The sequence below is a fragment of the Cyrtonyx montezumae genome, unplaced genomic scaffold, assembly GCF_038088225.1.
Source record: "Cyrtonyx montezumae isolate F1298 unplaced genomic scaffold, pur_monq_1.0 scaffold_63, whole genome shotgun sequence".
Lineage (NCBI taxonomy): Eukaryota > Metazoa > Chordata > Aves > Galliformes > Odontophoridae > Cyrtonyx > Cyrtonyx montezumae.
The window spans coordinates 450,132-476,961 of NW_027072071.1; the positions used below are offsets into that span (position 1 = coordinate 450,132).

Sequence of the window (26,830 nt, forward strand, 5' to 3'; positions counted from 1 at the left end):
CAAAGGGCAGGCAGACAGAGGCTGCCACCTGCTGCCCATAAAAACCTCTCCGACTCCTAAAACGGTGTGAAACCCAGATTCATAGATTAATAGATTCATAGATGCATGAGGTTGGAAAGGACCTACAAGATCATCTAGTCCAACCAGATCTGCGCGTGCATCTTAACACACAGGTCCATTAACCCACAGGGAAATCATCCAGCATGGGAAAATCACCAAATTATGGGGCAAAGATGCCTGGAAAGGGAAGACTATCAGAGGAGTTGGAATCTGATCTTTATAAGTCCCTTCCAACTTGTGAACATGTCCCATAGGGCGAGAGAAAATCACTTGGGTAGAGGAGAGAAAGAGTCCCAGGGACACATCACTCTGACACCTGGAACCCCTATAGAGGAAACTAAGAAACACCACAGAAGTGTGGCATGGACCAAGATGGATTTCTCTGCACTGCTGCAGAAATCTCGTGCCCCCTTCCCAGGGGCACCACAAACAGTGCCACTGGGAGCTAATTTGGTGGCATTAATATTCCATCCAAGTGATGGGTGGGACATCTGGACCTCTCCTCTGAAGGTTGAGCTAATTAATCTCCTACCTTTCTCCTCTGATGTCAGGCTTCCTCATAAGGCCATCGTTGGCCCTAATTAAAAGGCTCTTCAAGCTGAGTGTCCCCTGAACACCAGCTGTATTTTGACAGTGACAATAATTATAGAAATCTCTTTGGTAGAAGAATAATAACCCAACAGTGAGAAGAAAGGTCCCAGGGGAGAGACAGTAAGGAGTAGGGAAGTCGGGGATTAGAGCCTTCATCCCCTGGTGATGGGTGAGGGAGAAACGTGGCCTGTTTCCCTCAGGCTTACTGTTCTCTGCACCTGAGAAAGGGCATTTGGGCTGAAATGGACATATTCAGCCCTCAAGCACCAAAACATAAAGTTCCCCCAATGGTCCTCCAGGAACCCCCCCCAGAATAGCCACAGAGCTCAGGGCTGTGTCCATCAGGAGCTGTCAGCACCTCACAGCTGTCAGTTCTGCTCCCCTCCAGCCTTCTTTCCATGGATATAAAAGGGATGAGCCCACTTTTCAGGAGGTCCCCCAGCAGAGCCACTGTCCTCAGCTTGATGACTTCCAGATGTTCCCCAGCTCCTGCTCTGAGCCCGAATGTCCCATGGGATAAAGCTCTGACTCAGATCTGCAGCTGCCTCTGCTCATCCCCAGTGGAAGAAATGGTGGTGGATGGCTGCATTTCAGATCTGGCCTTAAGGGAAAGCACTGGGCTTGGACTGAGAGCGGTGTCTGCCCATCTTCGGAGCTCTAAGTTTGAATTTAACCCTACAGAAAGCAGCAGCGAGTGCTTGTGTGCACAGATGCTTCATTTACCTTTTCATTCTCTTTTTTTTTTTCCCCCTTTCATTGTTAATGTTTTCAACTCGCACCGAAGGTGTTTGGAAGGGCAGTGCTACAGGCATAGAAATCACCTCCCTGTGCACAATGTGCTGTGGCAATGCAGACCATATCACCTGGAAGCTTGAAACCCGTGGGTCACTCCTTTGGTCCAAGCTGTGAAAAAAAAATAAAAAATAAAGAAAGAAATTCAAAGATAAAAGAAAAAGAAATGACCTCAAAAAATGAAAAAAAAAATAATAATAAAAAAAATGAAAAAAAAAACAACACAAAAACCACCAAACCAACTCATTGCTGAAGGCGTAAGGCTGAGAAATACGGCAACAACTATATTTTTGCAACGTCCCCTCTTAAAAAATCCTGTAATGATTCATAATGACCCATCCAACTAAAAAGAGGAGCACCGATGACCTACCTGTCAGCTTTTAGCATCCTGCTAACAAGCTTAAAAGCACCGGGAAGGAGTAGAGTTGAGCCACAACCAGTGAACGAGGGAAATAGGATCTTGCTTTTAGGGGAGCGGTTGTCCTTGCAAGAAGGTAAGTGCCTTTCCCTCCCTTCTTTCCTTCCGAACTCAGAAGAAATTAAAGTAATGAGAGTGCATGATGATAGACCAAGAATCTAATTTTCTGTAAATGAGGGGTGGAGGGGGTGGTGGTATTTAATTCCCTTGATGCACTGAGCCAATCAGCCCCGCTTGGAAATGTAGAACTCTAATTAATTAACACTTGGGAACGCAGCTTCTCTGAGCAGCTAATGGTGGGGAAAGTCCCACGGTATCACAGTAATGAGAGCAAGGCAGGAATTTTGCTTCTGGATAGATGGTGGTGGGAGGGAGTTGGGGCTAGGGGGGGTGGGGGGGTTGGCAATAAAGTTTATTGTGATGAATTATGTCTTTGGATCATGCAAATCCGTCCCTGTGTGCCTACAGCCAGGACAACGCGCTGGTGGATAGCAGTGGGAATGTGATTTCAGGGGCACCCACCACTATGCTACCAGCACTCCTGGAAGGGATCTCTCATTCCACACCCATCCCTGCCGTGCTGGAAGGGTTGGAGGGGGTTTCACAGTGATGGCAAGCTGTACTTTTCTGTCTGAATTCCAGGAGGACAAATGAAGCTCATCCGCTGGCTGTACCTCTCCGGGCTGGTGTTGGCTGTGCTGATTCCGACAGCATGGCAGGTGGCTCCCAGGGACATGGGGGATGCACTGAGGTATGGCATCGGGTGGATGGCTGTGGGCAGCGGCTGCTGCGGGCCAAGAGCTGAGTCCCTTGCTATTGAGCTGTGCCTGATTCCTTTGGATTGATCCATTCTGCCAGCTCACATTGCCACATCCCCCTGGGGTTTCACGGTCTGCTTGTGTTGGCGGTGTGGTGAGCAAGGCTGGGTGCCTCTCTCCTCTCCATCCCTAGAGGGACAGAGGCAACTGGCTCCCCTGATGCTGAAGGCAGCATGTGTCAGGAGCTGTTAGCTGTGGCAGGATATTGCAAAGAGCAGGGATCTCTGCTGCATGGGGAGATGCAGAGGCAGACACCGAGAGCAGCGCTGAGCCCGTCTCCACACTGTGCAGGTGGGAAACCCTCCGTGGTCTCTGAGCCTGGAAGGGGGGGCCCATCTGCTCCCCATCTGTAGAGGGCTGAGAGCAGCAGTGATGAGATCCCTGGAGCTGAAGATGTCTATGACCTTGCAGCCAAGGAGGGTGCAGGGCACAGAACAGGACAACACACATATTTAAGGGACAGTGCTGGCCAGGTTTGCCAGATCCCCACCATTATTTTTATGTGTTCTTACAGATTTTCTGGACACTGCTCCACGCATTGCAGCATTTTACAACCTCCTACAGGAAGGGCACAAGAACCCTTCTGTTTGATGTGCATTAATCCCTGCGTTTTGCCTCATTTTTGCTATCAGATGGCCTTTGTATGAAGCCCCATCCAACACAAAGCGGCACTCAGAGGGCACCTTCACCAGTGACTTCACTCGCTACCTAGACAAGATGAAGGCCAAGGACTTTGTGCATTGGCTCATCAACACCAAACGCTACAGGTAGGAGGGAGATGGAAGCAGGATGATTCAGGGAAACACCACAGTGCAAAATGCTAACAATACTAGGATGACAGAATCAGTGAGGTTGATTAAGACCTCTTGGGTCATCCAGTCCAACCATCCACCTACCACCAATATTGCTCTCTAAACCGTGTTTCTAAGCAGAATCATAGAATCACTGAGATTGGAAAAGACCTCTAAGGTCATCCAGTCCAAGCCCAGCCCATCCCACTATGCCCACTGACCATGTCCCCAAGTGCCACCTCTCCACGGTTCTTGAGCACCTCCAGGGATGGGGACTCCACCACCTCCCTGGGCAGATTGTGCCTATGCATCACCTCTCTTTTGAAAACAAAATGTCTCATAGCACTCAACCTGGACCTCTCTTGGCACAACAGGAGTCCAATAGTTATTTTCTGCTCTTACCAATGCCATTCTTACATCAATCTATATTTTAAATCTTGCCAATGGCCAGAAAATAAACCTCAGCCTTCAAAGTGCTGAAACCCAACAGACGTCAGCCACGTTGGGTACAGTAGGACTTCTGGCTACGCACCCTCCTTCATCCCATTTCCAGAAGCAATGAAAAGCAATTAATGAAGGCACCCCCAGCACGTTCTCATTGATGCGTCCTCGTGCTGCGGCTGCTATGGCCGTTGTCTTATTTCTACAGCTCTACCAAGAGGTACATGAGGGAGCAGCCCCGCAGCATCCCCTTTCTGGCCTTGCTGCCAACAGAGTAAGTCATCTTCAGCCCCAAGAAGGGTCATTTCAAAATGCATCCATGTATTGGGTGGTGCGAAGCAGGGCTTCCCAACACCACCTCTTCTTTTTGCTCTCGTGTGGGTTCATCCAGTGCTGTTTGTTTGTTTGTTTGACCAGGACAACAAGGAAAATGAAGCAGCTTTGGGGTGGGGGATTAAATAAAAACTTATAAAATCACAGAATGATAGAATCATTAAGGTCAGAAAAGACCATCAGGATCATGTAACCATCAACAATGGGCAGAAGTCATTTTGCTCTGCGGTTTTAGCTCAGACACTTTCACTTTGTGTTTCAGTTAACAGAGGTGGATCATGTCTGCATTTTAGGGGATGCAGTAACTCTGCCAGAGCACAGGTCCTTTGCCAAATGAGAAAACTGCTGCTGTTGTTTCCATGTTCACGAACTGATTTGGGAGAGTTTCTGTTTTGTGAAGCTGTTTGGTTTTTAGTTGCTTTATTTATTATTATTATTATTATTTCATTTTTAAAAGGTACAATTAAATGGCAATCCCAGGCTTTCCTCATCCACCCATGGCTGTTGGACCCCCGCATCACCAGTAGCAAGCAGACTCTCTGCAGAAGGATTGATCCACGAAACAGAAAACCACACAGTGTTTCACACTCCCCTGCTGAAATCAGCCCAGAAGCTCAGCATCCCTGCCCAATTTATTTCTTCTGTATTAATTCCTGTGGTGCTGTCCTCCCTAACTCTGGTTCTGGGGGCTTCAACCCACTCCAGCACCCCATGGGGATCCTGCATGCTGCTGTCTGAGGGCTCTGGGAGAACCAAGCTCTGACCTGGGGTTGGTTCAGGTGCCCCATTTTTCTCCAAATTCCTTGAGTTTTACATTGATTGTAACCAGGATGCACCTGACTGACCCCATGATTATCCCATCTGCTCAGACCTATTGTTCTAAGATTAAATAAAGGAGTATAAGAAAGACAAGTAGAACATATTATGTTTAATTCTACCCCGTTTGTATTGAAAAAGGATGAATTGCCCCAGATCAGTGCTGCTCACTCCCCCACCTCCTCTGAAACATCCATAAACGTGTCCAGGAACACCTCCAATCCTCTCCATCAGCACCACAGCCCTTCAAAAGACACCAGAGCAGCACAGCGACACGAACAGATTTTATTGGGTGATTTTCCCATCATGGTCAGTGAATGACAGAGAAAACCCACAGCAGATGGGACTGGGATGGTGGAACATGTCGATAGCAGCAACAATTTGAGACAGGAACCACGAGACAGCGACACAAAATGATGGTATTCGGGTTTCACAGAATGAACCCTAAGTAAATAAAATCCTTTCAAAAAAATATATATATAAATTAAGATTTGCAACTGGGAAACAACACAGATTTGTTCAGATGCTTTCTTTTCCTCCCTGTTTTATTTACAACACTGAGCGTTTCCAAACTAGATCATCTCTTGCAACAAAAATAAATTTATTTCTGTATCTCCGGAACAAAAATAATTTCTCTATTTCTACATGTAGCGTGGCAGAAGGGACACTATACCGGGAGAAAACAGAAATGTCATCACTGGACTTACTATCCTTTTACTTTCCTCCCATCCTTCTTCACTTAGGGCGCACCATAGGATTCATTTGGGATTCTTCTTTATTAGCTGTTTTTAATCCTACGGGAGAGGGGAGCTTTGCTCTTTGCATTGGCATTTGCTGCCAGGGAGCCTTCCTCGGGACTTCCTTCTCCTCCTCCTCTTTTTCCTCCTCCTCACACCCCCAGTGCTTTCAAAGCCCCCTACCATAACAAAGCTGCCCTTGTGCATGGCCCCAGCAGTTTTTATAAGGCACCAGAGATGAGGATGACACCTAGCACCCATCCTGCATTGGGGAATGGATTTTGCTGCCAACCGAACCACCATGGCAAGTTGCAAATAAATGATTTTAATCCCACTCTGATTCCAGGGATACCTTTGTGGGGGCGCTCCCTGCCCCCTACACTGAAATATCAAACCCTCCCCAAATCGTGGAATCGTTATTGTTGGAAAAGACTTCTAAGATCATCAACCCCAACCCCACCATGTCCGCTCATATGGACCAATCCTTGGGTTGGTGGTGAGTAAATGGAGAGGCAGCAGCAGCAGCACTGGGGTCTGCAGCTGCAATTGCAATAACTGCGTTATGAAGGAGAACTCTGCTTCCTTTTAAATAACAATTTGGAAATGAAATGAAGGAGAAAAAACTAAGCCTGCAAACAGGGGAACAAATAGTTTGACATCTGAATGTTTGTGCACCCTTTGCCAGGGTACTCTGAGGAAGCCTGGTTTGCTTTTGACATAAGGAACCAACAACTTTTGCATTTGGGGACGCAACTTTTCTGGTCCCTCAAGGGAGCAATGCCAGCTGTGGGACAGAGAGTGCATGCAGAAAACAATCCCACCCCCCAGCCCTAGTCCCTGCTGGGGAGGACTGGAATAGGGACCAACTTTCTGCTCATAAATAGAGGCAAATAGACAGAAAGCAGCTGCCCTGCAGCCAGAGGGTGAATAATTCCAAGGCTGCACTGCTCTCATGCAATGAGCAAACCCAAGCTTTGCATATCTTCCTTCCTCCAACTCTATCTTATTTTCCCTTGAAGAGCTAAACCTCTTTCTCTTTCTCTGACAACCACCAGCCACCAAAGCACAGTTTGCAAATCCAAACCTGTGCTTTTCTGCCCTGTTTGTTGATGCACAACCAGCATCCTTACAGAGCATTATTTCCCCCCACCCATTTAATAGTGTGCTGGGTTTGCGTGATGCATGGAAAGGCTGGTCCAAAGGATGGGACAGCAAAAGGGATGAGGTGATGGCAGCATCTCCAAGAGCCTGGAGCCACTTCATATGGGGACAAGAATAACCCACTGGGACTCCTTCTGGGTTCCTTTTCCTCCCAGACTCCATGGCCACCCGAGAGACTCTGTCTCTGGGTTGAGATTACAGTCCAGTGGCTCCCAAAATATGAGAGCACATGGGTACCATCCCTGCTCAATAGCATCTTCCAGCAGGGCAGCAGGGGAAGCAAAAAGTAAAAACCTCTTCCCACTTTCATAGAACCACAGAATGGTTAGGTTGGAAGGGATCTTGAAGATCATTTACTTTCCTGCTGGTCCATGCCACCCTGAGAGAGAGAAGGCTTTTTGCATGGGGAGAGGGACAAATGAGCAGAGTATTCTGGGGATGTAAAAGCAAGGAAAGCAATGGATGTGACTGACTGCTCCTGTGACCATATGGTTTATTCAAAGCAGTGGGTTTTAAGAATTTCCTTGTATCAACTTACAGCCAGGGAAAAGAGGGTGGCATTTCTAGTGTTTAGAATCAAAGCACCATGGAATGGTTTGGGTTGGAAGAGTCCTTATAAATCATAGAAACTCAGAATGGTTGGGTTGGAAGGGATCTCAAAGATCGTAGAACCATAGTACTGTTGAGTTGGAAGAGTACTTAAAGATCACCCACTTCCAAACCCCTTCTGTGGCCACCTGCTGATTCTGGAGTCAAAGCAAAAAAAAAATGATGGGAAAACTGGAACAAACACTTCTTTCTCTCTGCACTTCCCACCACAGAGGACATCTCTCCCACACCAGTAAGAGAGAGAAGAGTGAATCTAAGCAAGGATCCCGAATCAAAGCAAAAATCAGGCAGTGACAAAGAAGAAAGTGGAGAATGCGTCAAGTATAACAGAAAATTATTTTGTACATTCATCGTTTGTATTTGGACAGAAAAAGGGAAATGGGGGGAGATTGGATATAAAAGAAAAACCAACTAGATAGCACTGAATGACCAAGTGGTAGCTGTCCCTCTACCACCACAGACCGCGACAAAACACGCACACGCACGTACACACAGAGGCTGAGTGACACCAAGCTCCCACTGACAGCGAGGTGCACCTCAGATTGCTGGTCTAGAGATACTGAATGCCTGAAGCACACCAAGGATAACTGGAAATATCTTCAATGGCTTTAATGGGAATCCTGCTACTTGGAGGAGAGAACCAGGGAGGGTGCGTGCTTGCTTCCTCCACCCAAAATTGCTGCTCTGGCTCATCCCTGAGTCTCGTTCTTGCTCCTCTCCTTCAAGGCAAAGATCCCTAGAGAGGACAACTGAGGGAAAAGAAAAAAAGAAAAAGAAGGAATCATAGAATCATTAATCTAAAATCATCCATCCTTCAACCTAAACCTCCCCCGGTGTTTGCTGTCTGCTGTTGAGGATGAGCTCTTTGGCACCGTGGCTTGCTGAGCAGTGCAGTCACATTCACCATTAAACCCTCTCACCTTTTTCTTCGTTGGATTCAGAGTTTTTCTGCGTTCATGGTAAGAGCTTTCCACACAGTTGTCTTCGACATTTCATCTGAGATGTTAATCTCAGAAGGGTCAGTCCTGCAATCATTGAACCAATCATGATGGTTGGAATCATGAACCTCATGAATCATCAAGCCCAACGGTTGACCCATTCCCACCAAGCCCACTAACCGTGTCCCTGAGTAGAATAATAGAACATTATGTTTGGAAGAGACCTATAAGATCATCCAGTCCAACCCCAACCCATCCCACTAAGCCCATTAATCACATCCCTCAATGCCACATCTCCAGGGTTCTTGAACATCTCCAGGGATGGTAACTCCACCACCTCCCTAGGCAGCCTGAGCCAGTTCATTATCACTTTTCTCATTAAATATTTCAGGTAGCAACCAGCACAGTTACAGGAGCCAAAAACACTGACTGTATCAGCAGCAAGGAGAACAGGGCAGAGGAGCACAGCACAAGCATGGAGATTTGCTGGCGAGGAGTTTTGTGAGGCAAGCTGGAATTCTGTGCAGTTTTCCAGCTATCATGCAGCCATGGCCTTTATATGCTGGCGCATATCATGCCTGCCATTCCTCATTTCTATACACGTTGAACTCCAGTTGTTTCAGACTCATGGATGATGCATGTTTTAGGGGCCAAGAAGGAGCCGTGCAGTCACTCTGCTCAGACTCAGAGCTCTGCAATCACCTCCCACAGTTCTGCCCATGCAATTGATTTCCACCTGATCTCTAAGGGGTGCCCAAAAGTGTAAGCAGAGCAACTTGTGCCAAACCTCCATAAACTACTCTTGCCAGGGTTTCTAGCACGTGGTGGGGCTTTACCTGTCTCTGCTGTTCTGCTTGGTGACATCCACGTAGCTCGTCTTCCCCAGGCTCAGCTGGACTGAGTTTGCAGCAGCAGCTTCCATCATCTGCTGAGACTCCTGCAGCAGAGGAGCAGATCACCTCACTGTCTTTGAGCAAAAACCCCACACTGCCACTGCATGCTGCCCCTCCTGGTCCTCAGCAGCTTTAGCACTGATGGAGCAGGAAGAAAACCTTTCACTCCAAACCTTTTGGGGGTTCGAAAACCCATTATGAGCAAATCTTTCCAATAATAATGATAAGAATAACAACAATAATAAAACTTGCTTTTAGAAGACAATTTAAAACTGTATAATTGTTCAACAGTTAAGCTCATTGTATGTTTGTTCAAGTGATAGTTTAAAGTAAAAAATGGTTGTGAGGTGGGATACAGGCCATTGGGCTCTCCTTCTGTTTAGTTCCAGTCTCCCCACATCATATAATGACTGGTTATGATAGCAATTCCATAGCCTTCAGACACCTAGCAGCATTACCTCTTCTTCTTTGGCTTCATTTTTGGCATCATCCAACTTCTTCTTCTTGCTTTCTGGCATGAGGTCATCTAGCCAGCTGAGCTCTCGCTTTGTGAAGCAGAAATCCAAGACTTTCCGGACAAAAACAAGAGCCAAAACCTTCAGAAAGAGAAACATAAGATGGTTGGGTTGGAAGGACCCTTCAAGATCATAGAGGCATAGGATGGCTGGGCTAGAAGGGTCCTTAAGGATCATAGAAAAATAAGATGGTTGGGTTGGAAAGATCCTTAAAGGTCACAAAAACATGGAATGGTTGGGTTGGAAGGGACCTTAAAGGGAAGATATGGTGAGACCAGAGGCATGACTACACCCCACCCAATGCTGCAAGCATCTTGTTGAGAGCCACCAACCATCATGGGGAAGACAATGGCCGCACGGGATGCCTTGATGATCCACAGCAGCACGAGACAGGTGAGCTGCACCAGGGTGAAGAGGTGCACTTTGCGCAGCGGCACGTGCCGCAGGTAGATGAAGTCGGGCTGGTGCTTGGCCGGCATCCCAAACAGCTTCAGGCGGTCAAAGAACTGCAAAACAAAGAGGAGATGCCACAGTGGGACTGCAGGGAGTTGATGGCCTTACTGAGATCTGTAAATATCTATTGAGGCTCTCACAATAAGTGTTGATCTCTTCTAACGTGAACGGTTCCCTCCTACCCCCAGGGAGCTGTCACCGAGTCGCAATTATCCCACATGATTCTATAATAGGTATTCCTTTGACTATTGAATCCTCCAGCAACAACTTCCACAACTGGGAGATATTTCACTTGAATCAGATTCTCCCATTTTCACATAACAAAGCACTGAGACTGTAACAGAGAGTACCAAATCCACCTGGTCCTCCCAGCCCTGCAGACCCCCTGTGTCTCCACTGCCTCCAAACAAGAAGTTGGACTCCATGACCCTTAAGGTTTCTTTCCAACTTGGGATAATCTATGATTCTATATTTCCATTGCTTGTTTTTGAAGTAGCTTTTCCCTTTGCCACTGCTACTGACTGCAAGACATTTTTTTTTCCCCTTCTCCCAGTGAGATGAAATATCAGGGAGCAGACATCTGCATGGTGAAACAGACCATACCTGGATCCCTCTGAGCGATGATACACCCATGTAGAGAAACACGCCGTACAGCACAGGCATTGGTATAAACTGCAAAGGGAATGCTATCGTTTTAAATAATATCATTGCATTTTCAATCTTACCCCTCCGTTCTGCATAAAGTTGCCCAAAGCCTTCCAGTTTCCATGGGGCTGGAGGTGTGTCATATTTTAGCCATTGGACGTTTTGTGCCTGTGCATGAGAGTTAATGCTCTGCTTTAGGCAGAACTTTGGAGTGACTTTTCCTGCGTCCAGGCTGGAGATGAGATTTCTTTGTGGGAGGAATGTGCACAGGATGACTGCAGTGTGTTTAACCATCAGGAACTACAGCTTTGAGGCACTGGGAAGCACACTGCAACCTGTCCTCTTGCTGCCTGATGGAAAGAGACCATATGTAATGGTCTGAAGGCATGAGATTGTGGCCCATAAACACAGGTGGGTGCAAAAGACAGCCAAAAAATGATGTGGTTTGACGCCCTTGAGCATGCCCAATTGGAGTCTGAAGGGCTGGGAAGTGTAAATGGGGTCAATTGCCATCATGGGTCACACCTCAAGGTTTGGGATCATCTCCTCAGACCAGGAGAGAAGGGACTACTTTTGTGCATATGTCTCCAAATATCCTCAAGGGTGTTGGATGTTTTGCATTCTCCTCCTACCTTCAACACAGAGGTCAAGAAGACAGAGCAGCCCATGAGCACAAAGATCATCAATCCTGTAACCCTCTGCTCTCGTATACCCAAAAATCTGGGTTGCTCTCCCGGAGCTGAGCAGCCTGACTCCAGTTTGAGGCTGTTCACATGGGTGATGGAGAGGACGGTCGCGGCCACAAACCAGGGCAGCCCCATCACCGAGCACACCCCGAGCATCACGGCCACCACGAAGAGGTCCAGGTGGTACCCACATCCCTTCTGCAGAACGAGAAACAGAGCATCCCCCAGAGCAAGAGTAATGAGGAGAACTCACATCTTGCTCAAGTCAACTCTTTGAAAACTTAAAATAATTGGGAACAATTACAGATATAATCAGCTTTGCACAAGTTCTTCCTGTGAAAATCTGGCAGGAGTTCAGACAAAGCAGACTTCGGGGTGGGTGTTTTTATTTCTGTACAACTCCTAACTCTTCAAAACCCATTGACTTTTTTCCCATTCTTACAAAACACTCCCACCACTCGCAAGTGAAACGTGACTGGCAGGTCCCTGGCACCATGTCCAAACAACTCATGCCCCCAGATTTGCTGCTGACATTTTAAAACAAAAATACTCCTCTATATTTTTATGAGGTTAATTTGCTGTTCTGAAAGATTGCTTGTTCAAATTCCCCTCTCGTTTGCTGCCTGTGACATCATTAATGCAAAGGAGCATCCTGCCAAGCAGAGTTGCATTGTCCCAAACCAATGTGTTTGCAGTTTTTAGGGTTGGGGGTGGATTCTCCTCTTGCAGCCCCTTACCTTCAGCCTGTGCTCCTTCCTGTTCACGATGACAGCGGTGATCTGCTGGTCCATGAATATCAGGATGGTGCAGAGCAGAGCTGGGATGAGCGCAGCCAACACCGTCCACCACGGGTTGGGTCCTATGGGGTTAATGAGCCATCCACGGTCATCCCTGGTGGGCTGGGACAAAGCACCAACATCAGAGTCACCTGCCAGCTTGGATTTTCCCTTCCATCCCCACTTTGGAGCACCTCCAATGCTTTGCATTACCCGCTGCCACAGAGCTCAGCAACCCTGGTGTACTCTTTGCAAGCACGCATAGATATTTCTACTGTGAGTATCAAGTTTTAGGGTTGTTTTCTCATTTGCAGAGGGAAATGATGCATTAGAAGATGGAAGAGGAGGTCACACCACCAGCATCTCCCCCATACTCAGCCCTGTCCAGCTCCAGTGATGTTCCCAGGAGCACAGGCACAGGGTGAAGCCAGCTCTGTGCCAAAGCACCCCATTACCTTGAACATATGAGGGACATGAAGCTTCGGTGATGGGATCCCAATGAGGAAGTCAATGACCACCATGATGAGGATGGTGAGGAAAACAGCAAAGTCACTTATTGTAGACCGGACCTGGGATAAGAAACCAGTGCTGAAAGAAAGGATCACTGCAAACACAGGAGCACCACAAGATGAAAAAGCTTAGGGACGTGAACAACATGAAGGCTGGTTAACAAAACCCCACCACTCTGAGGACATGAGCTGAATCCCTTGGTTAGAAACTGCTGCTGCATTTGTCCCTATGAGATCTGGGGTCAGATAGAAAAGAAAACAGCTTAATTAATGGGAAAGGGATGCTTTAATTATTTTTGTTTTAATTATTATCAAATATTTGGAAATAAACCTCTGCCACTGCAGCCACTCTCGCTGCTCAAATGGGAATAAGGCACTGAGGCATACTTGTTCCCTGTAAGGAAGAAATATCTCTTCTTCTATGGCAGCTTCTCATTTGTACCAACCTTCCCCTTGAGAATACAGTGGTGAGGGGAAATAATAACTTTGGAGGACCTGATTTCATAGAATCATACCATCATCTCACACTGCTCTGGGACAGGCCTTAAGGCGGGTGGGAAACTCTGAGATCACTGTGCTCAAAGAAATGGTGAGAGAACATGTATTCACACCAATGGGGATCCCATCCGAATTAATGGAGATCCCATCCAAGCCAATAGAGATCCCATCCAAGTCGATGGAGATCTTGGCCTTCAAGGCTTTTCCATCAGCAGTTCTTGACATAGTGGTCACACTCCAGTATTTGAGGCAATAAATGTGGGGCCCGCTGCTGGCCCCCACCTTCTACCTACTCTGGTTGGGAAGTAGCGGCTGGTTTTAAACATCTTCAGAGAGCTCGAGAGGACAAAGGTGGAGAAGAAGAGGATGCAGGACCAGAAGAGGACATTGGGTGTGTAGGGGCCATCGTGTCCACAGGCGGGTCCATGAAATTCTCCATGCAAATGTCGACATTCCTGGAGAAACAAAACATGAGGACACAAAAGCGGGGCACGTGTCCAAAGGAAATGTTGGGTAAATGGGGAAAGGTTGGGGACTAGGTCTGAGGTCCATGACCTCGTGCCTGCTGCTGGCAGGGGAGATTTATATTTGAGGAGCAGCAGGAGCTTAACAAGTGGCACATCAACAGACAGAGGGGAGAGGGAGAGATGTGATGGGGCACAGAGCCACGGCACATTCTCCACTTGGGCTGCATGCAGCCATAGCTGAAGGCACCACAGGGGAATGAGACACCCAAAGGGGATTCTGGAACCTCTTGGGGACAGAGTAAGGGGGGACAGGAAAGAAGGGCGGTGACAACCATGGTAGGAAAGGAGAGACAAAGCATCCTCTCCCAGGGCTCATTCCTGACTGTGTCAGGGCAAAGATGTCCCTGAGACCCACAACATGCACTATGTACTGCTCTCAGCACCACGGTGCTCAGACACACGAATGTATGCATGCTCAGACTTGCAGATATAAGCACACACAGAAACGTGGATGTGTGCACACTCAGATATGCAGATATATGCAAACTCAGACTTATGCACATAGATGCAGACAGCGCCAAATAAGGAACTAGCTCTGGAGTTACTGAAGACCAATTAAAGAACCAATTACCATCTTCAGACATGAACTTAAGACCTCCAACACCTCCAGTGCTCACAACACCACCAACCTCACTCCCAGCCAGAAATATCACCCTGCAGCGCAGCCAGGGGTGACAGCCATCACCGTGGGCTGGGAACACGGTGCACTCCTTCCCAAGACCGTGGGTAGAAACCACACACACTGCACTTCAGCAGTGATTTTTCACAGCGGTTCAAAGCACAGCATCACCCAAAGGGCTTTAGCACCACACTGACGCCAGTGGGTGCACAGGCACTTACGGATACGGTGAGGTTTTCCCAGGTGATGGCTGCAGGGTTGATCTCATTGCTTTGCCAAAAGTGCAGTGTTTCATTGGTGGGATGGGTCGGAGCCTCACACTTACAGCTGGGAGGAGAGAACCAAGGGGAAGGGAAGGAGGAGTGATGGAGGTGCAGCCCTAAGGGGATGCCAATGGGGTGTTTTAGGGGAAAAATACTCACTAGTAGAGAGTGAGGAGGTCGAGCTGGCTGTGCATGTGCACCGGGTACGTCTCTCCCAGGCAGATGAGCTTCTCCAGAGCCTCATAGATGAAGATGAGGCAGATGAGGGCGGCGAAGGCTTCCTCAGTGAAGCGAGTGATGTAGCACACCAGGCAGCTGGCATCTGTGGCCACCAGCACAATGCAGAAGAAGGCAGTCCACAGCCCAATGCACGTCCGCAGGGACAGGTAGGAGAGCGCATAGTCCCTGTGGGATGCAGCAGAGCAACGGGTGGGAAACCCAATGGGTTTTCCTTGAGGGAAAATCCAGAGTGATGTAGGAACATGCCAAGAAATGGGGTTTGTCTGTACTACAGACAGCCGCAGGGCTGCAGGGTGTGGGCCCACGGGTGGAGAGGCCAATTAGATAATTAGCATTATTAAACAGTGATGTGGTGTTAATATCTCAGAGGCTAATTGAGGTCAGTTCTTCATAGAGGAGCACACTGAGCTCACCCATCACCCTTTGCTGACTCCAAAACCATCTGGTTGGGCACCCAGCACCTGCTACCTGAATTATGCAAGTGATTAATTGCAGCAAGGGTGGCTAATCACTGTCAGCCATCATAGCAATGGGCTGTCACAGAAAATACACGTTCTGCATGAAAAGCTCCTACTTTCTCAACAAAATCATCAAATCTCAAAATATTTCAGAAGAAGGGAGAACTGTTAGTCTGGGCAAAATGCATTCCCACTTTCAGAAAAACCTTGGTTTTGTGCTGAGAGCAAACAAATCTTTCTGCTCACAAAGCAAAGTGATGCATCTCTTTTCCCTCACGCATCCTATCTTGGACATCTCTATTTATGTGATTTCTCCTCCTCCTGCTTCGCTTTACCCGCATGAACCTTGCACAAACCCTCACATCCTGCAGGGACCAATTGCTTTGCACCATCACTGACTGATGTAGGAACATGCAAGGTGCAAGGCGCATGCCACAGAAGCCAACTCCAGTCTTACAATCACCATTAAGAAAAATAACAGTTAAAGATCTCTTCTCAGCCTTCAGAAGGCTCTATGAAGCCAAGCTTACTTGCAGAAATTGTAGAGGATCTTCTCAAACACGAGGACAGGGCCAGTGCTGCCAAGGATGGTGAGAGGTTGGCCAGCAAAGAGGGAATACACAACGCCGGTCATGGATGCGCCCAGCAACGACTCCATAGCGCTCTGCCCAGGGAAGAGAGGAGCAAATAAATCACATGGGTAAAGCATTTGTGGATAAAAGCAAAGTGGAAAAAACATGTGAGCACAGCATTAGTGTAAAAAAACAAATGAAAACAGATTTGCTGCAGCGAATAGAAACTTAGGGTCATTTGGGTTGGAAAAGATGTATGAGGTCATCAAGCTCAACTGACAACACAACCCAACAAGTTGCATCACCAAGCCACGTCCCATAGAGCAAAGGCCATGCACACCCCCCCATCACCCCACACTCACTATGTGACCCTCAGTTGCTTCCCCCAGCAGCCCCCCAAAGGTGATGACAGGGGACATGCAGGCGCAGTAGAGGAAGAGGAAGGATGCCAGGCACTGCAGACTCAGTGCATCCCGAAAGTCGCTCCAGAACCACGGTGCTTTCCGCTTCACATCCAGGATCAAACCTCCAAAGAGCCTGGAGGAGGGACAGGAAAACAGACAACTCTGGCAGAGCACAGAGAATTTTGTGCAACCGCAGGCATAGAGCAACCTTCATAGCTAAAAAGCAGTGTCCCTCTCCCATTTTACACAAAAAAAGCCCTTCCAACATTGAAAAGGAACTAACCTGAGACCCTATCATAGAACCAGGGAAACATAAGACCACATATGACTTGGTTTAGAAGGGATCCCAGAGGTCACAGAACTGTACAATGGTTGGGTTGTAAGGGACCTCTAAGATCATACAACCACAGAACGATTGGGTTGGAAGAGTCCTCAAAGCCCACCCAGTTTCCCCCTCGCACTGGGCTGGTCCCACCCCTCCATCAGCTGCCCAGAATCCCATCAATGTCCTTGAGCATTTCCAGGGATGGGGTACCCACTCTTCTCTGGACAGCAGTGCCAGGGTCTCACTGCCCTCATAAAGAATTTCCTCCCCACATCTCACCCAAATCTCCCCTTTTATTCTAAATAAGAATACTGAAGCTCCCACCTTCCCGTCCGCTCCAACTCAGGGCCGCTATGTTTTTCAGGCTTTCTGTGAGCACCATTGTCATCCAGAGCCCCTGGCATCTTCCTTTTTTTCTGTACAAACAGCCATAAAACAGAGAGACGGATTTACTAGTATGTCTCCCACCCACCCCCTTGCACCTCCCTCCACAACAGCATCCACCTGTGAAGGGACGTTTTTGGGGGGCTCAATGCGGATCGATGGGTCCCACTCTCCTGGTGGCAGCACTGTGACTTGGTCCAGGAACTCGTCAATGCCAGCCACCAGGTCGGCCCGGTTCTTGGCTTTGTAGGCAACGTCATGAAAAACCTACAGGCAGGGGACAACCGGTGAGGAGAAAATGTGGCTCTGGTATTCTAACCAGCACAATAAGCACCCAGCTAAATACAAGACAGTTTTCCCCAAGTATCCTCAAAAGGAAAAGTCTGTGCATCGTGGGATTTGGGGTCATCTCCCCCCATTCCTCACTCAGCTTAAAGAGGTTTCCAGTGTTGGGGATTCTGGGGAGCAGGAAGAGGTGCAGGATTGCAACCTGGGTGGGAATGCAGGCTCTGGGGTAGAATCATAGAATAAGTGAGGTTGGAAAAGACCACTATGTTCAATGCAGACTAATGGTCAACTCTACAATTCTGTGATTCTGTGATTCATCTCCACCATGCCCACTACATGGGGTGATGCAGACCCAAGTGCTGTGTTTGGGTGCAAAAAAAAGGGTGGGCTATTTAGAGCTTCCAGCTCTCCAAATCTGTTTCCTTGCTACAGAGGAGGTGGGCCCAAATCCTCACTGTAATGGAGATGTAGAGAGGAAGAAAGCGAGAAATGACCCTGAGATCTCTATTATCATACCTCATCCGTCATGAGAGTGGCCATGGACCTGCCGATCTCGTGGTACTTATGGGCTTTTCCTTCTGGTCCCAATAACACAAACAGAAACCTGAGTGAGGAAAGCAAAACAAGAGAGAAGAACAGATCCTTACTTAGGGAGCACCCAAAGAGATCCCAGCAGCTCCCAAATTGATCCCAGCAGCTCCCAGTCCAGAGCACAGCTTGAGACTGGGCATGCAGGTGGTGGATTTTAAACTCATTAATCTTAACTGATCACCTTTGCCAACTGGCTTTTCAGGCTGAGTTTCACTAAAGTTGGCCAATGCAGGTTTTAATTTTTGAGTTCACGTTCATTACAGTTGGCCAACACATTTTATAATTTGGGGTCTGATGTTCACTACAGTTGGCCAATGCCTTAAGAAACCATGGGAGAAACAAAGGTGGGAAATGAGAGATGGGGGAAATGCGCTTGCAGACACGCTCCTGCTGGTCGCATTTTCTTGGGATGAGTTTAGATGTTATTTTGCTGTTGTTATTTTTAAAGAAGAACTTTGTGCTTCTCCTTTGGACCTGGTTGGGATGGGGACTTCCGTCACGCCTGAGAGGAGGACAGCTGGGGTGAGGCGGACGAAGGCCATGATGGGCTGCTGAATGAAATCCAGCTCTCCCACCAGCACGTTTGCTGCTTCAGCCCCAGTGGGAATTTTCTTCATGAAGTGCAGCTCTGCCTGCGCATGGTAAATAAAAGGATTTTTTAGGCACTTACCCCAAAGTGAAAGCCCACAGCACTCTGCTGTAGACACATTTGTAAGAGCAAAGACAGCCATAAAGGATAAAGGGCTCTCACCTTGCTTAAATCCATGGGGCTGGTGTCATGGCTCGGCCCATTTTTAGCTTCTGTGGTGGTGGGAGGAAGATGGGGGATGAGTGTTTGGGCTGGAATGAGAAAGAAAGGCTCAGAAAGACAGACAAGGAGCAATTGGGACACATATCCTTGTGCAGGGCAATTCTAATTTGGCCAAACCCTACAAGAATTTTAACCTGGTGTCAAAACTGTGCAGGAACCCACACCTGGTGTCAAACCCTAGAGAAATCTTCACCCAATGCTTGGCCCTATAGGACCCTTCACCTGGCTTGTCGGCAAAGGAGAGGACAATGGGGAGGAGGTTGTTTCTCTTCTTCTCATTCTGGTGGTGGTGTTTCTTGAGAAGGACCTCCCGGACTTTCTCCCGCATGCTCTCATCGAACTCACTGGAGTGGTTATGCGCGTCCAGGATCATATCTGAGGGTGGTAAAGGGGCATAAGAGCAAAACCCAAGAGGATTGCAGCACAGTTCAACACGGGCACAGCTTAACTTCATGAGACATTTCAACGCAAGAATTTTCTTTTGCTAAAAGCCAGCATCAAAGTGCTTATTCATTGCTCAACTATGATAATTATTTCTCCCTCTAAATAATGCAATTTCCTTGTCTGGTCTGGTCTTTTGGTATTACTCCACGTATCTAACCAAATTATAAGCAACCCACAGCACAGCCCTTCCCTGAGTTTTCTCCACCAAATGAGAACAATTTGCTGAGAAACGCGCTGGGAATGGCTTTGACTCCACCACCTCCTGAAAGGGCGGAATGATGACCACCATTCAACATTCATTTCTCCAAAGCTGCTTTTCCAATTAACTTCTATTATCTTCTCCCTCCCCTCACTCTGAAACACACTGCCTGGTCATCTGCCAGATAAATTCTGCCTTCAAATCTCCCAAATCCTGAATGTTAAGGCAAAAGGCAAAAAAGAATGCAAGAAAATGGCTGGTAATTACTAGTTTATTTAACGAGGCTCAGCTCTTATGGAGGATGTGTTCATTTCTAAGAGGCTCAGCCCTATGTAAACTCCATATTTCTGTGAGCAGACTTCTGAGCTCTGATGCAAACACCCTTTTTAGGCCGTAATATATTCTCTAAGTTGTTTCTACAGCCCCACAAATGGCTTTCAGAAAGCTCTCATATTTCAATAAAATGCTCAGCCTCCTGCCAGGCCAAGGCAAATCTTTGTGACACAAAAGTGAAATGGGATTTTTGGAAGATCGGATGTGCTGTGGGTAAGGTTTGCAGAGCATGGTCTGATCCCAACACCGAGCAGTACCTGCTATCTCCTCGGTGCTGTTGGCATGGATGTCCAGAAGCACTATGCCTTTGATGATGCAGTTCCTCAGCTCAAAGAGGCTGTGCAAGGAGAGTGTGGCCACGTAGGGCTTGCTCCAGCGCTCACCACCATCTTCCACATCCTCCTCGAACTTCAGCCACCTGCAGGCACCGCTCAGGGTCAGTCCCACGACACTGCAGTCAGCCTGGCTGCAGGAGGAGCTGGGATTTACCTCGCTGTCTCCTTCCACTCTGTGCCCTCACCCTCTTTCACGTGGATCTCATCCAGTTCAGTAAACAGATCGTGAGGGGCGTGCTGCTCGTCCTCCTCAGTGCTGAGGATGAATTGCACCCGCTGAGACGGCGTGTCTGTGGGAGAACCACAGGCCCAAGGGCCCCATGCACCACACTGAGACCAGGTCAGCCATAAACAACCATCAAAGGCAGTTGGAAAAGACCTCCAAGATCACCAAGTCCAACTGTTAACCGATCCCCACCAATGCCCACTAACCATGTCCCTAAACAGAATCATAGAGTCACAGAATCATTAAGGTTGGAAGAGACCTCTGAGATCATCTAGTCTGACCCTGAACTATCCCACCATGCCCACTGACCACGTTCCCAAGTGTCACATCTCCACGGCTCTTGAACACCTCTGGGGACAGTGACCCCATCACTTCTCTGGGCAGCCCGTGCCAATGAATCACCACTCTTTTGGAAAATAAACTTTTTCCCTCCTCCAATCTCTCCCAGTCTCCTCCAATCTCTTCTACATCCTCCAATAAATGTGACTTTCCCACATAAAAATAGAATCCCTAAGACAAGCCTATGTATTTAGTTATCTGAAAAAAAAAACAACCCAAATCCCAAGGAAGGTTTGCAAATTGAGGCTCTTGCTCTAAATAATGCAATTTCCCCCCAAAATCAGGGGGGAATTTGGCCAGGCATTAAATCAGTGTAAGAATCGTAGAATCACAGAAACACAGAATCACAGGAACACAGAATTATTAAGGTTGGAAAAGGTATCTATAAATCACCAAGTCCAACAGACAAGCCATCCCCACCATGCCCAATCAATACAAGAATCACAGAATCATGAAGGCTGGAAAAGACCTCCAGGATCATTGAGTCCAACCTTCAGCCCATCCCCACCACGGCCAATAACCACATCCCTAAGGCCCACAACTCCCCATCTCCAACTCTGCACATTAAAACCCCAAATAACGCGATTTTCACCCCAAACAGCAGCCCTCAAGGAAGCCCCACATACTTCACCCATGGAATCCCCCAGCCCCAAAACTCCTCACCCCCAGGACTCACAGAGGTAGCCCTGCTCTTCGGGGGCTGCCTCCTTTGCCCGCTCACGTTTCCGATGCTTTTGGCTGCGGGGACGGTGGTGTCGGTGGCTCTGCCTCACCAAGGGCATCTGCACTCCCACGTACAGAGTCCGGTGGCCTTTGGGAGAGCAGCACCATGACACAGTTCACTTATTTCACTCGAGTTTTGCTACAGCACAACAAAAAAGCTGTGGCTCTCAGTTCTTTAAAAATTACCCATGGAGCACTGAAACCCTTCTCCAAGTCAAGCTTTGCCTGGACCATGCTCATAATTGCTCATTATAGAAGGGGATTATTTTTAAAATCTCTGTATAGTACAAGGTGGTGAGAGATGATCAGGTCACTCTCACGATAATGAGCTCCACTGGGCTCCCAGATCAGGGAACTGTTGGAAAGAGCCCCGTGGAGGGTGCAGTGCTGCTGGGGGCCTGGAGCACCTCCTGGTGGGGACAGGCTGAGGGTCCTGGGGGTGATCACCTTGGGGAGGAAATGGGACTGGGGGTCTGAGCAGTGCTGACCAATGTCTAAAGGGGGAACCTAGGAGGATGGGGCTGGAATCTGCTTGGTGCTGCCCAGTGCCAGGATAAGGGGTACTGGGCACAAGCTGCAGCCCAGGGAATTATGTCTGGAGCAGGAGGAACACAAAGGTTCCTTTTACCCCCGTTATTTCTGGGATTCATCCCGCCCTCCCCATTAAAAAAATATAAATAATTTTAAAATTGTGAAAAGAAGTCTTTTTCTTGGTTAATAGCCACTGTAGGTTCAGTTGTAGTCTGATAGAATCATTAAGGTGGGAAAAGATCATCCAGTCCAACAGGGTCTCACCTTCCAGCTCCTCCTTCTCATAGTGGATATTGACAACATTGCTCGTTCCTCCCTGGTCGACCAGCACCTCTTCATCAGGTCCCTGTTGGACAAGGAGCAGGGTTACATTTTATTATTATTTTTATATGAATTGAGGCCGTCAGTATTTATTGCAGGAGGACAGGGTAGCATGTAACAGATCCTCTCAAGCAAACAAACAAAACAAGCCACACTTCTTCATTTTCTCAGCCCCTTGGCAGCTTTCTAGAACAAACAAATAAACAGAGATGTCAAGACCAGGGGGAGAAATGCACTTTTGCATGCCTGAAGATGCAGTGTTGCGGTGCTGGATGGAGATCCCTGCAGGGCTCGCTAGGTGGCACTTGGCCACAGGACATGGCCACCACCACCTCCAAAGGCAGCGACCTGCAAGGGCAGCTCCATCTCCAGCACCTCTTGTGCTTTCCACTGAAAATGCGATTTTTCCCCTTGCAAAAGAGCTGATGCCTTCCTGGGCTGAGATACCATCGCTGCATCAGGAGAGAATTTGTGCATCAAAAGCCAAAAATCTACTGCCACCATTCACATCCATGCGTAGACAGGATTTAACCCACAAAGACTGCAACGCTTTCACCAACGCAAAGAGAAACTGCAGCCTCCAAATGAGCACCATCGAGTTTCCACTGGTTTCCAAGTTGTTCCTTCATGAAGGGCACAAGGGGGATGACACAGGGTTGGGAGCTGTGAATTCCTGTTCACCAGCCCATAGTGGCATCGACAGAAGACTGTGGGTGGTTCAAACAGATATTGTGCTTTTTGTTGGAGATCTGCACCCAGAATTGATTCTGGAATCTATAGTTTGAAGAGAAGAAATGGGGGAACCAGAAGGGCTACAGTGTGAAACTCAGGAAGCATAAAGTTCACCATTCACTCAGCAACAGCCCCAGACAGCCCAGTCTGTCATTTGCAAGCCAAACTCAAAACACCACACTCGTGTGTGCTGCCTGTTGCAGCATTAACAGTGCTGGAATCTTGAGGACATCCCCCCTCCCCCCCAAAAAAAGAAATTAAATACCTGCTTATGATTTAAGGTGTAGACATTAATGTGAAATTTGCTTTTCTTTTTTACCACCAAATAGTGTTTGGACTGAACACACCACCTGCCAACATGCAGCAGAGGCATTCAGGAGGATGCTCACCCCCTGGTCTGTGGTTATGTGTTGGGAAGGGGAACAGGGATCTCTCAACACCACTGCTCTCCGAATCGGAGACCGGTGCTGCTCTTGGGGTTGACCTGATGCTCCCATGGCCAAAGCAGAGCTCGTATTTGCCCCTCTCTGGTCCATTTGAGCAGCAAATCCAGCTCCCCCAGCCCAGATTTGTACAAAAACAACCTCCAAAAAAAAAAAAAAAAAAAAGCATGGGATGAAAGTGCAGAATAAAATCACTGCCAACTTGCAAGCTTGGGTGTGTTGGGCAGGCATCACCAATCAGCACCACTCTGCCCACCATGAACCATCTCCTCAGAGCACCACCTCTGGGTTTTGGTGCTAGGAGCCCCGGCCATGCTACCTGCAGCTTCTCCACAAGGGTTATCTCGCAGTCATGCCCCAGCTCATCCTCATGTTGGACATCATCTCCGGGGGCAGGTGGAGTCTCTGAGTCCTGCATGGGACCGACTTCCTCCAGGACATCTAAGCAGACCCTGCATCCCCCAGCAGAGCTGCCCCCACCAGGAGGAACCCGGGGACACTCCCAGTCGCAACACAAACACGGGTGTGTTTTTTGGAACTGGAATTCATGGGGCAGGGCTGGAACTGGGCGATGCCCACCAACACAATCTCCCCACCAATATGATGGTCTCACCAACAACGGTGTCTCCACAAAAATGATGCTCTCGCCCACATGATGTCCTCACCAATATGATGCCCTCACCAACATGACTTCCACCAGGCAATGTTCTCCAGCCCCTGGGGCTGTTGCAAAATTCTAATCCCACACCCCACAAGATCTGAGGTCGTGGCCAAAATGCTGCCAAAATTCCTTTGGGATAAGGGATTTGGTTGAGCCAAGGGCATCAGTGCCCAAAGCGCTCCTGATTGGAGCCCATCTGTTAACGGGGCTGAAAAGTGGAGCAGCTGAAGGTCGTTTGGGCATTTAAAATCTGAGCTGCTGACATGCAAGTGTGGTGCAAAGAGATGTTATGGGATGGCACTGGGTTTTGTGGCAATTTCCTGTGAAAATAGCAGCATTTCAGGAAGGTCTCAGTTGGGCACGACTTCGATTAGCCCCAGATCCTTATTAGTCAAACCAAGACAGAGCACGGCGCTGAAGGCGGTGAAGGATTAAGAAACCTTCCAAATTTTAAAAGCAAACAGCCTATTCCCAAACAGCAGATCTTCCTCCCAGGGGAGGATGCAGCAAAGCAGAGCCCCATGCAAATGTTTCTTACCCCCATGCCCCACAGCTCTGCACCCCACATTGGTGAAACCACCGCCCCAGAACCCTCGCGGAGCACGAGGGATCTGGAGGACCACCCATTTCCCCCTCCTCGCTTCCCCAGCTCTCTGCTGTCACACCTTAAGTCCTGATCTGAGCTCATCCCTCCGTGTTTCACGTTCCCCTCCTGCAATGACCTCAGAACAGAGGTTAAGTGCCGGCTCTGAAAGGTGACCGGCTGTAAGACAACACGGTGAGGGAAACCGACACCGAGCTCCGGACTGAGCAAATCCCATCGAGATCTGAGCTCCAATCCCACTGCTTTTGTATTATTTAGCATTCAGTGCTACTACAGAAAATGGACACGGGGGCACCTCCCTGTGCCAAACCCACAGTCTGGGGTCTGAGCAGCCCATCTCCCCCTTGTAGCATCGTGTAGAGGTGCCACCAAAGCAAATGGCCCTGACAAAACACTCTGTCCCTTAGGGCACACAGAACCTGAGTGATTATTTCATTGGGGAAATGGGAAGACTTCATGATTTCATAGAAAACATCCCATTGTCACCGTCAGGGAAAGGGGACTCAGAGCTTTGTGGGTTTGTGGAACAGCAGGAGCTGAACCACATCGCTATTTGCTGAGCAAAAACTTCCCTTATATTTTCATATTCTTGTATGAGAGGGATTTGTGGTGTCCTGCCTCAGTTTCCCTGCCCCAGTGCAGCTTCTCCAATTAAAAAAGCGCCGTATGAGCTCTTATCCCCTCTCTCCCACCCTGCACAAGCAAAGCTGCAATCATGGGAGCACACAGTCTGCAGGTCCCTGAGCCAACAGGATGGGATTAATTGCACCCAAGTGGAATTAATAATCTTGGGGTTCTTATGGGATGAGGATTGCTGCCTGCATGGAGCTGATCTGGGAAAGAGACAGAGGGGCTCTGGGAACTGTCCCTACTCCATCCCCATCCCTCCATCCCCAACTTCTCCCCTTTCAGGGAAGGTGAATTCATTCCCACACCCACATCTGGCACTGAGGGCAGCTCCTCCAGATGTGAGGGGGGGGACCCAGGGCTGCTGTGGGGTCCCATGAGGGATTCAGGGAACAGTGGATATGTTTGGTCCTACGGAGGGTCAGATGAGATTCCAGATCCCATGGAGAGAGCAGGGTCCAATGGAGGTATGCTGTCCAATGAGGGGTGCAGGGCCAAATAAATGGGGTTCAGTGGGGTCAATGGGTTTGATGGATTGCATGGGGTCCCATGGGGTGTGCCAAGTCCCATGGGGTTCTGAGTCCCACGGATGCTCAGTAGGTGGGTGCAGAGGGGCCAGAATGTGCTCCCTGGAGACAGCCCAGACAGGATGATGCTAAAATGGGGGGACTTCCCCACTACACCCTACTGCACCCAGCCCCTCCTGAGACTGCATGCTTTTGGGCCTTTGTGCCCACTCCTATGGGCTGCGGCCACACAAAGGGGCACGTCCAGGTGCGGAGGAGACAAGGGGGGCCCAGGGAGTTGCCACCAGCCAGGGACACCCCCCATATGCCCTTTGTGCCCCCCCTAGGCAGGCACCTTTCCCCTCTCATTGCATCCATCTTGCATACCCCACCGTGTCCCCCCGCCCTTCGTTCTGCACCCCCACTACAGAGCCTGCCCCCCCTCCTCCTCTCGCTCCTTATGCCTCATTTTACAGACGCCCTCCTCATTCCTTGTGAACACCTTGCACCCCCCCACCGCAGACCAATTACATCCCCCCCCCAATCTTTGCAGACACTTTGCCCCCAACCTTGCAGACGCCTTGCATGCCCCCCCACCACGTACCCCATCCCCCCCGCCGCTGGAAATGCCGCATTGAGCAGCCATGGAGCATCCTCCGGCTGCACTAGGTACCCCCCCTCCGTGCACCCCCCCACCTGGTAGCTGAGGATGCCATCGGGCTCGGTGCTGCCCGCGGGCATGGCTGGGCTGGAGGGAGGGCCGGGCTCCCCCCGGGGCTCGGGGCCAGGGGGGGCCGCAGCCGCTCTACACCCCGATCCGCTCACATCGGCTCCACCATCTCCG

The 26,830-nt window shown here is 48.9% G+C and overlaps 2 protein-coding genes across 2 annotated transcripts; one reads left to right on the forward strand and one right to left on the reverse strand.

The window, feature by feature from the left end:
* Positions 1-1,666: 1,666 nt before the first annotated feature.
* On the forward strand, positions 1,667-4,189 carry LOC136057393 (glucagon-2-like). Its single transcript, XM_065750107.1, has 4 exons — positions 1,667-1,937; positions 2,504-2,612; positions 3,312-3,446; positions 4,120-4,189. The coding sequence occupies exons 1-4, from the start codon at positions 1,805-1,807 to the stop codon at positions 4,187-4,189; spliced, it is 447 nt and encodes a 148-aa protein (XP_065606179.1). The 5' UTR covers positions 1,667-1,804.
* A 1,734-nt stretch (positions 4,190-5,923) lies between these two features.
* SLC4A8 (solute carrier family 4 member 8) lies at positions 5,924-26,830 on the reverse strand. The gene is made up of 25 exons (XM_065750048.1): positions 26,683-26,830; positions 22,357-22,438; positions 21,515-21,649; positions 20,428-20,563; positions 20,196-20,356; positions 19,185-19,337; positions 18,903-18,991; positions 18,626-18,783; positions 18,077-18,164; positions 17,393-17,539; positions 17,213-17,304; positions 16,522-16,696; positions 16,118-16,251; positions 15,049-15,294; positions 14,848-14,953; positions 13,774-13,935; positions 12,929-13,042; positions 12,435-12,596; positions 11,644-11,895; positions 10,970-11,038; positions 10,246-10,419; positions 9,857-9,994; positions 9,342-9,442; positions 8,488-8,592; positions 5,924-8,316 (listed from the first exon to the last, which is right to left on the reverse strand). The coding sequence occupies exons 1-24, from the start codon at positions 26,725-26,727 to the stop codon at positions 8,505-8,507; spliced, it is 3,207 nt and encodes a 1,068-aa protein (XP_065606120.1). The 5' UTR covers positions 26,728-26,830; the 3' UTR covers positions 5,924-8,316; positions 8,488-8,504.